The sequence below is a fragment of the Rhamphochromis sp. 'chilingali' genome (assembly GCF_963969265.1).
Source record: "Rhamphochromis sp. 'chilingali' genome assembly, chromosome: 1".
NCBI classification, from domain to species: domain Eukaryota; kingdom Metazoa; phylum Chordata; class Actinopteri; order Cichliformes; family Cichlidae; genus Rhamphochromis; species Rhamphochromis sp. 'chilingali'.
The window spans coordinates 68,160,374-68,175,717 of record NC_137929.1 but is presented as its reverse complement, the minus strand read 5'-3'; the positions used below and the strand labels follow the sequence as shown (position 1 = coordinate 68,175,717).

The window sequence follows — 15,344 nt, the reverse complement described above, 5'->3', positions numbered from 1 at the left end:
TTATAACCAAAAAAACCCTTTTATCTGATATTTTCACCTTATTGATTGATTATATATATCTATTATATTTTCTCACCTTACCTTATTTTGACCTTTGACCTATGTCCTTGTTAGCCTTGATCTTCCTTCATCAAAGGTGAAATTTCTTTCACCTTTGAACTTAAAGCTTAAATCAAACCTTTGTTAAAAAGCTTCTTACCAACTTGTAATTCCAACTTTCTGCATTAAACACGTATCTTATCATATAAACACTGGATCACTGAGAGAACTTTAGGCAGAACCAAATGAAGCAGCTGACCTCGTCAAACTCACAGCGACAGTAACTGACAGTGAATTATTTTAATCTTCTTCATTGTATTTGTTAGAAACATTTATTTTCCTTTAATTGGACTTTGGTTAAGTTAAATCCGATGTATTAACCGACCTTTGAGGTGAAGTGCAGCTGCGAAGAACGCTACGGCAGGCAATGAGGTGCGTTTAATGTCGCTCTGTTAATTTGAGCGTCCATAAATTGAATGTCTTATTTTTTCTTACTTTATTATTGCTAATTTATTGGAGAATTTGGCCATTTAATCAAGATAGATTTTATGTTGTTGGTGGTAAAGATCTGGATGGATGTTTTATTTTATTCTGTGTTTCTATTTTTCAGTTTTACTTTTCAAGACTTGGTGAATTGCCTTTTTCTACTTTTTGTTTAGTTTTGTTAAAATTAGCAGCAGTGAGAAGTGTTGTTGTCGGTCTTGAATATATTTGATGTAGCCCATACTGTTAAGGTAAGTGTCATGTTTTTAGTTGTTAGTCTGATGAAGAATCTTTTACTTTTCTCCAAAAGTTGATTGTGTTTATCTGGACATAGTGTTTTTCAGGTCCAGCTGAATGCAGGTTTCCCCAGTCTTATACGTTGTGACAGCCACTATGGTGTGGCGTCCCTTTAAGACACCCAAGTCGAGGGTTGATGGTGTCATCAGTTTGTGCCGCTGCTCTCTCTCTCTGGGATTATGAGGACACGTGCCTGCACGCTTCTGCTTAACGAGGGACGGATTTACGTTTTCTTCTTGTTTTGTTTGCAATGCTTAGGTTGTATGAACGCTGGGCGTTATGTTGTTGAGGCGCAGTCGTTCAGCCGGGCTTTTATATGGTTGTTGAAGAAGGCGTATTAAAGAACCACCGTGGATTACCGATACCAGCGTGGGTGTGTGTTCTTCCGACTAGCCTGCTAGGTGTTTTGCCGCCTCCTCTCAACCACGCAACACAACCCAACGTTACAACGTGTCAGGAGCATCAGCACAGCTGAAATGCATTTTTTCTAAGCACCGCGTCTCTGTGGCTTTTAAACCCCAAAACACGCTACAACAAAAATGGGTCCACCCCAAGGATGGGGTCCCCCGGTGTAGTTTCCACTGTGACAGACTGTGGGCTTCCTCAGAGTGAGGCTGAGAGCGGCAGGCCCAGCTGGAGTCTGACCCGTGGCCCTTCAGATAAAGCTGAAAAAGGCCAATATATGATATTAAATATAAAATATAATTAAAAAACAACATCAGAATGAACAACGAGCTGCTGTTAAGAACTCCCGACGTCCATCCAAGGCCCGATTGGTTTCTGTTTCCATGACAACAACAACCGTATGTGGAAAAGACCAAAAACTGAAGCGGTGAAAAAGTTTTGTTGCAGATTAACTATTAACTTTATGTTATTCATTGTCAGCTCGTGCCATCATTAAAGCATGTTAGAACACACATGTAGGATTTCACGAATCATCGCTCCTACATTTAATCGTATCCATAACAACTGTGTGTACGTGTTCGCTTTGAAAACATCACGTTCTTTATGTTGGTTGGTTTAGACGAGTGATCTCCAGGATGAATGAGGGCAGAGGCCCGTTTCATGGAGACTGTTTAAGTGTAAACCTGGATTAAAAGCCACATTTGAACACCTTCATCAGAGGCTGTGACCATGTTGAAGGACTGATGCTGACGTGCTCTGACACTCATTAGCATAGAAAACAAAGTGGTGAAAGCACAGAGCCCTGAGGAGCTCCACTGGACGGTCTGTTCACAGAACATTTAATTATTTCACTTTTATTTACATGCAAAACAGCCTCAGAGAGAACAGCTGTTTCAGAGCTGCGAGCTTTATTGGAAAGATGAACTGAAATCCTAAAATAGTCCAATTCATGACAAACTGACACGGTGAAATGTTGCAGGATTCAAATGTGTCGATGGATGAACTCTTTCATATAAGATGCAATAATACAAAACACATGAAGGTGAGGAGGAATTCATTTAAAGTAAGTGTGATTTAAAGAGGACTGATTCTTTCCTGGTCAGGCTGAAGCTTTCACCGTCTGACCTCTGTAAACAAACCGAAACACGTTCAGTGTTTAGTTTTACCAATTAGGTTTCATGAATCACCATCTGAGAACGTCTCCGATGTGGGCGCCACTCACAGGGATCACTTCCTGTAGAAGGGTCACATGACCTGTTAAACCCAGAGAGCTTCGTGTGACCTCTGACCCTGATCACCAGCGTCAGGGTCAGTGAAGGTGAGATACCGTGTGACAGGAGGAGGAACTATAAAGTTTTATTTGTACGAACACGTAGAACAGATGAAGTCAGAACGAAGCAGGTGGAGCTCAGTCAGGGTGGAGGTGCAGACAGGTGAGCTGAAGGGGAGGAGCCAGTCTGGTCAGGAACTCTCTGTCTCCTCGAGTGAACCTCCTCACCTCTGAAACACACACACACGACTCTGAAGGTTGCAGTCAGGGTGGTGAGGGTGGGGTTATCTTCTGGTCTCTGGTTGGTGTGTTTCCTGCAGGTGAGGCTGAGCAGCCGAATCATGACATCGCTGCTGCACAGACACAACAGGAAGTGGAGGAGGAAGTCGTCAGCGTCCCCGTCACACACCTGAGACAGACACAGAGGTTATGTCTCTGCAGACTCACGGCTCGGCCCTGTGGAAACGTCCTGCAGGACGCCTGTTTCTCTCTGTGGTGGCCCCCCCACAGCGTCCCCACCGTGCTTCACTGTGTGGACGCTGTTCTTTGGGTTGTAGCTGCATCTTCTTCTCGTTTCACCTCCTCTGACCACAGGACATTTCAGTCTGCAGGGTCTTTTAACACAGCTCCACCTGTGGGTGGAGGGGCCCTGTGGGTTCTCCTGGTGTGACCCGAGTCCTAAATGCCTCTCGCTGTCCTGCCCCTCCCCTGTGGTCTCCACCCTCCATGTGGGAGGTGTGGCATTCACAGTCAGCCCTGATTACCCTCAGAACTACACCACCTGCTGCTTCATCAGGTCGAGTGGGTGGAGTCAGGGGCACGACCTGAGTCTCGCTGAAACACACGGCTGTAAGGCCCCTCCCTCCTGTTCACGTGAGCCCAGCGTGGGTCCGTCACACCTACAGACTTTTAAAGGTGGAAGTGGCCACGCCCCCAAACCAGTTCAGCAGTAAGGTGTGAGCAGACGGAGCTGTTACCAGGATGTAAACAGGATGTGCCCTTTCACAGTTAAAGCCTCAGGAATAAAAACATGACCCAATTTTAAATTTTTAAAGATAAAATAAAGTTTAAAGACGACGATGAGCACCTGACTCACCTGTGACAGGTAAATATATACACCTGACAGGTGCTACTGACCTGGCTCTGCCCACGAGGGAAGACTGATGTGACCTCTGACCCTGAGAGCTCTCTGAAGCCCCTCCCACTGAGCATCAGCCAATCCCAGCAGAGCAGGAACCAGAGCAGCTGAGAAGCAGACGTGAGCCTCACCTGTCCCGTCATCGATCACCAGCCTGATCGAAGAGCAGAGCGACATGGTTTGATCATGTGACTGTCACCTGACTCATCCAGGTGATTAACACGTATCAGCAGGTGAGCTCAACAGGAAGCTGCTCTTACTTTGCTTTGGACTGAAACACTGACGAAGTCGAGTGACACTGAGAGCTGCTGCAGCCCTGAGAGAGAGAGAGCAACAGGTAAACACACACACCTGAAATCGTGAGCAGTTTCCTCCAAAACGACACTTTACTTACTGCACCAACACTAACACGCCACCAACACGCTAACAACACATGAAGCACTCTGAGTACTTTCACTGCACCCGAGAAACTGACACTAAACACATCCTGTACACACTGTGTGTATTTTATGCAGTACCTGTGTGTACACGCTGCCACACAGCGAGCAGCTCCACTGCAGTTGCAGGAACAGGAAACACACCACGTGACCTTTGACCTGTCCCACAGCGCACCTCTGCTTGCTGCTCAGAGCCCACTCTCCTGCTCTTGTTTTTCCTGTAACAGACTCCTCCGCTCCTCCCTCCTCCTCCTCATCTCCACACCTGCACCTCCTCTAATCCTGTGAACTCTCCTGCTCTTGTTTGGCCTGTAACAGACTCCTCCGCTCCTCCCTCCTCCTCCACCCTCGTGCTGGTTGTAGCAGGTCTGGTTTCGGTGGTTCTTCTTGTTCTGCTGGTTTGGGGAGTTCTCTGGAGGAAACAGAATGAAATCTTTCAGAGTTTAAAGCATGATGTCAAAGCTAGAAGGTCTCCTGACTGCAGACTGGGAGCTGACGCCACAGTAGAGCGGGTAGAACAGGAACCAGTGTGAAACAAACTCTCTCTGGGTCAGCTGGAGGCTTTTCAGCGAGTTTTTAGGACGTCCTGATAATAATGAATTATGGTCGTCCAGCCTGGAAGTAATAAATGCAGGAACTAGATCTTCAGCACCACTCTGAAACCCTGTGAATGTGTTGGTGTGTTTCTTTGTTCAGGAGCGCTCCACTCCTCCTCTCCTGTACATGTGAACAGTGACGTCACCATCAGACAGAGAGCCAATAGGAGAGCTGCGTGTGCTCTCATAACACACACACAGTTTCTCAGGTAAATGATCCTGTGTGTGTGTTTTCCAGCTAAAAGTCCTGATGATCCAGATGTTATCTACTCTGATGTGAGGACTCGCACTTCAGGTACAGATGATGACGACGATGGTTCAGTGTAGTGACGAAGGACACACACCTTCTTCAGTCTGAGTAACTTCCACAGTGGGAGCTGCTGAGAAGGTTCATCTCTGTTTGATGTTTTGTTCTGTAGAAACTGATACTTTTGATTCTCTCTGAACACAGATGTGCTCTTTTTAAAATCAGTGAGCACAGTTAGTGTGACTTCATTCATCCTTCAGAGGAAAAGTCTTTAACAGAGATGATGGTTCAGAGTCAGTTTGGAGATTAAAAAAATATTTGGAGATAGGCAGACTGCAGGGGATCCAGAGTGTCTGTATACGTCATGTTATGTTCACCCCGCCCTGTCTTGTTATGGTTATCTGTGTCAGCTGTGCTCCCATGTGTGGCCAATCCCCTGATCATCCCTCATGTGTATTTAGTCTCTGTGTTTCATGTAGTCTGTGTCGCGTCGTCTGTGTTTCCTCCCTCCGTGTTTCCATGCCCGGTCTTTTGTATCCCCAGCCATAGCATAGTTTGTTCCCAGTTTAGGTTTGTTTAGTTGCTACACTTGTACTGCCCTCATTCTTGTTTGTTTCTTGATCATCAGCCACAATAAAAGGCTCGCTTTTGGTTAAAGTTCACTCCCGTATCCTCACTTGTGTTCGCACCTGGGTCCTCAACACACTCTCCACACGGTCTGCCACTACGACCGTGACAACACATCTGATCAAACTGTGAGTCACAACTGAAGCTGCAGCATCACTCATTCATTTTTCTGTCTTTAGGCCCTGATGATGCTGTTTACGGTGAGGTGATCTTCAGAAGGTAGAGGAAATCTGGTGAGACAACAGGTAACCATGACAATCACACCTGTAAGTGAATTTATTTACCACCAAATGTGAAAAAAATGTCAAGTCAAAATTGAGTCAAATATGACTCCAAGGTTCCTCACAGTGTTCCTGGAGGACAAGGTAATGCCATCCAGAGTAAGAATCTGCTTAGAGACCATATTTCTAAGCTTTTCAGGGCCGAGTACAATAACCTCAGTTTGATCTGAATTAAGAAGCAGAAAGTTAGCATCCAGGTCGTTATGTCTTTAAGACATTCCTGCAGAGTCCTGCATTCTTAGAGGACTCTCCATTTACATGCACAAATTGGAGTCTATTAGATAGATATGATACAAACCACTGCAGCACAGTACCTGTAATACCTACAGCATGTTCGAATCCCTCTAATAGGATATTATGGTCGACAGTATCGAACGCTGCACTAAGGTCTAGCAGGACAAGCACAGAGATGAGTCCACTGTCAGAGGCCATAAGAAGATCATTTGTAACCTTCACTAAAGCTGTTTCTGTGCTGTGCTGAGCTCTGAAACCTGACTGAAACTCTTCAAATAAGCCATTCCTCTGCAGATGATCTGTTAGCTGTTTGACAACTACTCTTTCAAGGATGTTTGATATAAAGGAAGGTTGGAGATTGGCCTATAATTAGCTAAGACTGCTGGGTCTAGAGATGCTTTTTGAGTAAAGGTTTAACTACAGCCAGCTTGAAGGCCTGTGGTACATAGCCGATTATTAGAGATAGGTTGATCATATTTAAGATTGAAGCATTAATTAATGGCAGGACTTCTTTGAGCAGTTTTGTAGGAATGGGCTCTAAATATGAGATGAAAGCAGATGAAATAGCAGATATACCTGGAAAAAAGTTTGTTTGTTTTTTGTTTTGTCATGTTTTCTCAATGAGCCTGTAGGGGGCACTACAGATATAACTTAACTGACTAATCTCCAAAGTTGATTCTGTACATCTGGACGTAGCGTTTTCACACGAGATTTACGTACCTGGATGAGCATGCATCAAGACATAAACTGAGTAATAATAAAAATTGTGGTGCTCTATAAATAGTGAACAGCTGACATCAGTGATGTTTGTCTCTGAACAGGAAACTGAGGACACACTCGGTCTGATGGACGACCTTCATCCTTCACTCTGCTCCTCTTCTTCTCTTTGTTTCTCCTGAAGCTCAGTTGTTTTATTGTTTACCATGAACAGCTGCACAAAACATTGATTAAACCTAGATGCTCTGTTTTTGTGCAGATATGATCTGAAACATGAAATTTACACAAATGAAGAAAAAGAGTCAGAATAAGGAAATAAATATACCTATGACATTTGAATATCACAATGAAATAATTCTGTAAAATGAGCTGTACTCTCAGGATATTTTTAGTAATTCAGTTACTCGCAGACAGTCAGTGACGGCTCCTCTCCTCAGCTTTTCTGCTGCCATCAGATGCTTGTTGTTGGAAATCTCACTCCTCATGCACTGGTATGGCACTTGGTGACAGCAGGAAGGAAGAACTCCCATTAAAGGGGAAGTTTTAAGACTGTTTTTATTTTTCTGTATGAAAAAATAAAACAGAACATCAGCATCTGTTCTATGGGAAGCAGGGAAAGCTGTGATGAGAGGTAGAATAATTTCTTTCTCATCACATAAAAAGATAGAAAATGTGGGCCAGCATCTCCCTCACTTGAAAAACAAAGCTTGTCATAACTGATGGCAATTTAAGGGAGAAATATATTAAGATAAAATTCTGCTGGTGGAAATCACATATTGCCACAGTCTGGGACCAAACTCTTGCCTCCAAGATGAGAACTCTCACCCTCCCAGAAGGGAGCTTTTCAGAAACTTCCTCCAGGATTGCCATCATTTCATTTTCGATTTCTCCGTCCTGATTCATTTTTATACAAGGTAAATCCTCCCCCCCCCCCCCCCCCCCCCTTTTGAGATATGCACATTCGTTTAAATTCTGAAACTTAAATACTTATATTTAGATTCTGCTGTTGTTGTTGAATTGATTCATCCGGGTTTTCAGTCCAACCGCCGTTCTGGAATAATTTATAATACTTTGGAACAACAATAAAACACCCAAAAAAGTGTAAGACTGAAGCAGGTCCAACCTTATAACCAGCAGGGACTCTAACCCAAAAAATAACCAAATTCCCAAATATACTAAATTCACTCAGCAGTCCAACTGCTTTAAATCCTCATTACTATCATGAGATTTTCACCAAAATCAAAACAGACATTCACCAGTGTTAAGGTTCAGAATATTGGGGATGGAGACAAGAGGAAAAACCCACAATAACAACACTGGTCCGGTCGGGTTGAGTCAAACGATGATTTAATGATCACACACGTGGGAGATGGACACTGTATGCAGACAGTCTCAGATCTCATCTCAAAAAACACATCACCATAGTTTTATGAAATCAGGGTATTAGAACGCCCCCTCATGCGTAGTGACAGGTGTAATACAATCAATGTTGACAATTTTATTTAACACAAAGAATAACATTGTCTCCTTCCCGAGGGCAGACGCTAACTGCCCCCCTCTCCTGGAACCGTCTGTACCCTGCTAAGACACAACATGGCAGCTACAAGGACTCTTTCATTTATTAAGACCATCAGTGTGTATTGCTCTAAATCAAGTATATAATATTAAATGAATATTGCTGGATCAGCTACTTCTACTTAAAACATATTAAAACATGACTAAGCACAAAATCACCAAGAATGACATCTTATAAGTGCTGTGTAAGCGCGTGCGGCCTTCCAAGCTCAAAGCCTTTGCCCTCCATAGATCAGCCAGACTCGCGCTGGCTGTAGCTTTTAACCTTTAATTACCTTGAGCACAACTCTAGAATGAGCAACAAACTGCAATGTGTATGGAATGATCATGGTTACATCTGCAATGGAAAATCATGTTATTATTCTGGTACCTGTAAGAAAAGATCAAACTAAAGTTATCACCATCACTGTAATGCAAAGAATAATGTAAGATCAAAAACTTCAATTCATGCTTAATGCAAAGCTGGTTATATACTTCTAATGAACTAATAATGCCATATTAAAATATTAAATAATAATGAGAAAAACATCCCCTCCTTATTCTACAATTCCCTCTGTTGACCTCTGGAGAATCCAGAGGTCACAAACAGTTGTGTCCCTCCTTGGCCTACACATTCAGTTCCACATGCATCATTGGCATCATGGACATTGGAGTAATGACTCCAGGGTCCACTGCCCTCACAGACATACTTTTGAACATTCTTCTGGCACAAGGGATGAGACAACAACAAATAACCATAATACCCACCACAACAGACAAAGAAAACATGACCGAAGCGATGACCCCCTTCCACCGTCCGAACACTGAGGTCAGCCAGCCTTCTAACGGATTACCAACACCGGAGTGATCATGCATAGTTTCAGAAAGGCTCTTTAGGCCCTCCAGAGCCTTGGTTACCGACCCATCTGGAGCAGTATTGTTTGGAATAAAGGTGCAACACTGGTCGGCAAACATAGCACACACGCCCCCCTTTTCCGCTAACAACATGTCAAGGGCCATTCTATTCTGCACTCCCATTAACGAGGTCGGACCCACCTGCTCCGCTAACCCCTCCAATCCGTCTCTGGTCAGGTTAGAGAGCCTCAGTACATTGTAATGAACATAATTAATCCTATCTACATTCTTGTGTTCTTAACCCTTTTGGATCAACCCCCGCTATTTCCACCCCCAGAACCAAATACATAGATTGTTTGCGATGCCAATTCCCCAATGATAAAGTTAACGCGTTTCCAGAGGGGCTAAAATCCCTCTGTAGTTTAAGCCCGTTTTCTGATCCTGATTCTAACGGTTCCCAATTTTGCCCAGTGTAACCCCTTACCTGGTCCCAATTACGGCACCAGCTGTCATACGGACGATTTCCCCTCTCGCAGTGCGTACTCACTGAATAATCCCAACAGACCCACACATTGTATCCCCTCCAAGCACTGCCGACGTCCCTGCAATTAACAACATCACACAGATCAAACGTAAAGGAAGTTGTGGAGCCAATAACATAATCTAATTCTAAACCACCATATGTGCTGAGACACTCATCCTTTTTACCAGAGACCTCGCGCTTCACTCTTGCCCGCAACCTTAAATCACTATGGACCACGCGTGATGTACTTGGTGTATCAAACAACGCCGGACTGGCATGGCCTCCGTGCTCAGACTGGTTTCCCGGGTCGGTCTGCAACAAACAAATCAAAAAACAAATAGCCATGATTAGCAACATAGTTAACATCAAACTCATAATAATTTTGAACATTGTGATGGCTTTTGAAACTCTTCTTTCATCACCAGTGTCTAATTGTTGTGGTGGCATGGTGGTATGTGAATGTTATGGTGTAGTAAAAAGTTCAAAGCCCTTTGTCAGAGCCTCTCTCCTGTTTTAGGTGTTCAGTGTGGTACCGCTCCTTTTCGTTGGCGCGGCGATCTCCTCCTTGGCTGCTCTTCTTTCTTCGACCTTCCGGGTAGACCACCGGTCGGTCCGTTGCACAGGTGTGAGGGATTATTCTGCCGCTCAATTTCACCTGCGTCGGGTTGAGATTGATCCTTCCCCACCAAGCCCTCGTGCGCAGCCGCGCACTGCGTCCAGTGATACCAGGTGTCGCCTTTCCCCTTCAGTTGGACCGCTGTCGCCGTCCGAGCCGATACCTCATATGGACCAGTCCAGCGGGGCTCCTTCCACTTTCGTTTGATGACTCTCAGCCACACTGTTTTCGCGTCCGGGACCTCTCCTTCTCCTGTGGGCCCTTTACAAGCCGCCTGTTTCGTGAAACTGGACACTAGCGCCTTTAGCTCGTTCCAGTAGTCTGCGTGGGACCGGTTCCCCTTTTTGTCCCGTTCAACCGAGCCCACCGTCCAAGGTGCCGGAAACTGTCTCCCGGTTTGCAGCTCGTATGGTGTAAAACCTGTGGATTGATTAACAGAACATCTTATGGTCATCAACGCAACCGGCAGGGCTGCGACCCAATTTAGCCCTGTTTGCGCGCAGATTTTTGCCAATTTGTTTTTCAAATTTAGGTTCATTCTTTCTACTTTCCCCTGAGACTGAGGATGATAGACCGTTCCAAATTTATGCTGGACGCCCAACATTTTTTCTACTTTTTCCAAATCTTGATTTTTAAAATGGGTTCCATTATCTGATCTAATTATTTTCGGGAACCCATGACGGGGAATGTAATGATTGATTAAACACTTAATGACAGTCTTAGCATCCTCCTTTTTTGTAGCCCAGGCCTCTGGCCAGCCGGTCAAAGCGTCAACACACACTAACAAATATCTTACACCGCCCGGCCCAGAATCAATCATATCAGTGAAATCAATAACAATCTCCTCTCCCGGCCTCTCAGGGGGCCGAAACTTACCCACTTCCGGTTTTACTGCTGGCTTAGGATTGTGTGCCCCACAGATTAAGCACATCCTGGCCTTCTCCCTTATCATTCCTCGCAGCTCAGGATGCCACCAATGACACAAATTTCTTTCCATCTGGGCTCTCCCCACGTGGGCAAGTCCGTGGGCTTCATCCACCTTCTGTTCTGCCATTTTGGCTGTCAGCACGGGGCGCCCGTCTGGCCCCCTCCACAAATGTCCATCCTGCCAGGCTCCTTTGTTTTTCCACACCCCCTTTTCCTCTGGGGATGCCTCCTCCTGGGCCCGTTTAACTTCCTCAATCAAGTCAACAGATCTCTCCTCTTCTGGGGTTACCTGTATCATTTGTCTCCGTCCTTTGTAGCCTGCGGCCTCCTTTGCGGCTTCGTCTGCTCTCTGGTTTCCTTTTTCCACCATGCTGGTTCCTTGGGAGTGAGCTTTGCATTTTATAATGCTCACCTCCTCTGGGTCAGCCAAGGCCTTTTCCAGTTCCTCCATTTCATGTTTGTGGGAAATAGGTGCATTGGTTGCTGTTCTGAATCCTGCTCTTTTCCACTGAGGCAGCTCCACATGCGCTGCTCCAAACGCATATGCCGAATCGGTGTAGATGTTCACTCTCCTGTTCTTGGCTAGTCTCAAAGCTCGAGCTAAGGCTATCACTTCAGCTCTCTGGGCCGACTGCTTTCCCTCAATCCTTCCTGACTCTCTGACCTGATAATCTCCTTCTACTCTGCAGACCACCGCATACCCTGCTTTCAGTCCTCCTTCATCTCGGTGGCAACATCCATCGGTGAACCAGTCCTCAGCTCCCGGTATGGGTTCGGCCTTCAGGTCCTCTCTAATCTTTTCCTCGATCTGTGCTCTTTTGGCGCAGTCATGTGGTTCCCCTACACCCATTAAATCTGCCATGTTAATTCCTTCATGTGTGAATGTCAAATTTGGGGCCTCTAAGACTTTGCTCAGTCTCTGTTGTGCCCGTGGTGACATACAAAATGCTTGTGAATTCACGTATGCCACTATGCTATGTGTAGTGAGTATTTTTAGTGGGTGTTCTCTCACTACATGTGCTGTTTTTTGGATAATTCTAGCGACCCCTGCTGCATGTTGTGTGCATGTAGGATGCTTTGCTTCTGTTGGATGTAGTTTTACACTAACATACATGAGCACTTCTCTACCCCCCCCTTTTTTCTGAAACAACACTCCATTTACAATTGAGTTTGTTTCAGAAACATCCAAATAGAATGGCTCATCATAATTGGGTGTGGCTAAATCTGAGGCCCTTGACAAATCCTGTTTTACCCTAATAAATGCGGCTTCAGCTTCAGGCGTCCAAGGCAACTCAGCCTTAAAGTTTCGAACACCAACTTGCTTCATTAGGCCCCTTAAAGGGGCAGTTTTGCCTGCATAATCCGGAATGAACTGCCTGCTGTAACCTGTTAAACCAATAAAAGAAAGCATTTCTCTCACAGTTCGCGGTTTTGGGTGTGTCAAAATTTGGTCTCTGTGTGTGTTCATCAAACCCACTGATTTGTGTGCGATTACCCGGCCCAAAAAGGTCACTTCAGGGCGAACTAACTGCAGCTTGTCTTTACTTACTTTAAAGCCACATTCCGCCAACCTATTCAACACAACGAACGATGCCGCTGTACAATCCGCTGCTGACGGGGCTGCAATGAGAAGATCATCAACATATTGTATTAATGTACAATCATTAGGCAAATTACATGACGACAGGGCTTCTTTAAGCACCTGATTGAAAATGCCTGGAGAAAGTGCAAAGCCTTGTGGCAAACGTGTGTATCTGAGTTGTTGGCCTCTGTATGTGAATGAAAAAATGTCTCTGAGTGACTCATGCAGAGGAAGACAAAAGAATGCATTTGCCAGGTCAATGCACGTGAACCACTTTTGGTCACATGTGATAGCTGATAAAGCTGTGTACGGATTTGGTACCGGTGCAGTAGTAGAGAGCAATATTTCATTAATGGCTCTCAAATCATGTGCCATACGGTATTTTCCTGTTCCATGTTTCTCCACTGGTAGAATTGGTGTGTTCCACAGTGAGTGAGAGGGCTCTAACACCCCGGCCCTTAGCAGGCCTTCTATTGTTTCTGTAATTCCTGCCTCTGCTTCAGGTTTGTGTTTATACTGTGGTCTATTGATTGGTGTGTGTGACTTGAGCTGGAACAAGACAGGAGGACACTTAGCTAGGCCAACATCCGTGGGCCCTTTTGACCATAGACTGTCAGGCAGATTCGACAGTCCAGCAACTGCGTGAGGATGATCTACACACTCCTCACCATGTGTTTTTGAAATTTATTTATGTTCCAAAATCACTGTACCCTCACAGGCACAAGTTATGCGATAGGTTTTACAATTTGGAGCATAAGATAAGTTAGGAATTTGGGTTCTTTGCCACCCTGTGTCGTCCAGTGCTTGCCTGACCATTGGACCTAGATCACCTGCACCATGACCTTGGTGGACCGCCAATGTAATGTGAGGGGTTGAATTTTCTTCCACATTGTACCAAGGCAGTTGTTCATCAGTTAATTTCACAGCCGCGGCTACACCTTCTGGTCCAATGTAGATGTCATGTGTTTGCACATTCCACGTCTGACCCTCAAGATCAGATTGAAATAATTCACGATAGGTGTCGTCATTCTCTTTATCATAAAACAGGGTAACGTGGTACGGGTTGCGCGGAGGGGAGTAAACTGCCAAGCTCATTATCCAGGGTCTCCACAGCTGAAATTGCCTCAGAACATCCTCTTTCACTAGTCTCCCCCAGTAGATATTGAGTTTTGCTCTTTCACAGTCTTGAAGCAGATATTGAGTCTTTGAACTTGTTCCCAGGCACGGAAAATGCTGGCCCCCTGGCAGAGTCACAGATAATCCATCTGCTGAACATGTGATTGTGGCGCCCAACTTCACGAGCAGGTCCCTGCCCATAAGATTTACTGGCGCTTGCGATGACACCACATAGTTGTGTTTCAAAGTCTGCTTGCCCAGCTTTGTCAAAGCTGGGTCAGTCACTGGCAGAGTTGTCGGGATCCCGGAAAAACCCACCACGTTCACTGTGTGGCAGGACAACGTTGCACTGTCTGGTGCTGCTCTCAAGGTTGAATATGTTGCTCCAGTGTCTACTAAGAAGGGCAATTCTGTCCCTTCTACAGTCATTAACAGCATGGGATCTGCCATCACCATACTGTTTGGTCCCTCCGGGTCCCTTCAGTACTAGTCCTCCCTCCAGTCAGCCACTGGATACTGCGCAGCTGGTGCTGCACTCGGGTTTGGGGCCTGATATGCTCCCCTAGAGCCATCTCTTGCTCTCGGAGCTCCACGTGCCTGGGATTGGTAGCCTCGTCTTTGATTGTTCTGACGACGTTCTGGGCAATTTCTGTTCCAATGACCCTCTGCTCCACACCTCCAACAGACATTCCAAGGCACACTGCTGAGATTCCCCGTGTCACGAGCTCTTTGTACTCCCCCCGCTGAGCCACCACGCCCTCTGTACGATCCACCGGTTCCCCAATTCCCTGTGGGTTGGTTCTGCCTTGGTGCATTGGCGGGCCATCCGTCATTAGTGCAGGGACCCGGGCCACTATCTGGCCATTCAGGCCCAGGACCAGGCTGGGTCGCAACTATCATAATTTTTTCTGTTTTTTCTTTTTCCTCTTTTTTCTTTTCGCTGGCTTTGTTTCTGGCCTCCACCAACTGTAGTTTGAGTAGAGACGCTTGTGCCTCCTCCAACTCTTTTTTCTGCTTGTTCGCCCTGTCCTGCTCCAGCTGCAAACGATGTGAGACGTGTCTTTCCCACTGCACCGAATCTGCTACGGCAAAATCTGGGTTTTTCTGTAGATCTTCTGTGACCTGGTTTGGCAGCCCTGCCAGCACCGCTGAGCGAAACCACGCCCGATGCTCACCTTCTCTACCCGGATGGGTACCTGTTTCTAACAACCACTGATCTCTGGCTTTTTCTAAAAACTCTCTAGGTGTGTTTTGGGGGTCCCAAATTATTTTAGGTATGGCTCCTGTATTAGGGGTTGGGTACTTTTCACGGACTGCGTCAGACAAAGCACATTGCACTTCATGATAAGGCAAATCATTTGCATGGCGAGTTGTGCGAGCTATAGCCTCTACATCTGCTA

General features: G+C 45.6%; 2 protein-coding genes and 1 long non-coding RNA gene across 4 annotated transcripts in view; 1 reads left to right on the top strand and 2 right to left on the bottom strand.

Annotated features, from left to right (window-relative positions):
- Positions 1 to 2,781: 2,781 nt before the first annotated feature.
- The window catches only part of LOC308384229, a 63,799-nt gene continuing 51,236 nt past the window's right edge, over positions 2,782 to 15,344 (bottom strand). Inside the window, exon 3 of the long non-coding RNA XR_013969285.1 lies at positions 2,782 to 2,903. This is a non-coding gene — a long non-coding RNA (uncharacterized lncRNA). The remainder of the gene's footprint in view (positions 2,904 to 15,344) is intronic.
- On the bottom strand, positions 3,112 to 13,730 carry LOC308400521 (uncharacterized protein; the record flags this gene model as incomplete). Its single annotated transcript, XM_080888274.1, has 9 exons — positions 12,796 to 13,730; positions 11,196 to 12,632; positions 10,237 to 10,739; positions 9,889 to 10,015; positions 4,269 to 4,481; positions 4,161 to 4,186; positions 3,893 to 3,948; positions 3,632 to 3,786; positions 3,112 to 3,359 (listed from the first exon to the last, which is right to left on the bottom strand). The coding sequence occupies exons 2-9, from the start codon at positions 12,571 to 12,573 to the stop codon at positions 3,112 to 3,114; spliced, it is 2,706 nt and encodes a 901-aa protein (XP_080744400.1). The 5' UTR covers positions 12,574 to 12,632; positions 12,796 to 13,730.
- Positions 5,521 to 15,344, top strand: part of LOC308390679 (E3 ubiquitin-protein ligase TRIM21-like) — a gene marked incomplete at its 3' end in the record, with an annotated part of 28,963 nt that continues 19,139 nt past the window's right edge. For both annotated transcript variants that reach the window (XR_013970472.1, XM_080872919.1), the window contains exon 1: positions 5,521 to 5,784. The remainder of the gene's footprint in view (positions 5,785 to 15,344) is intronic.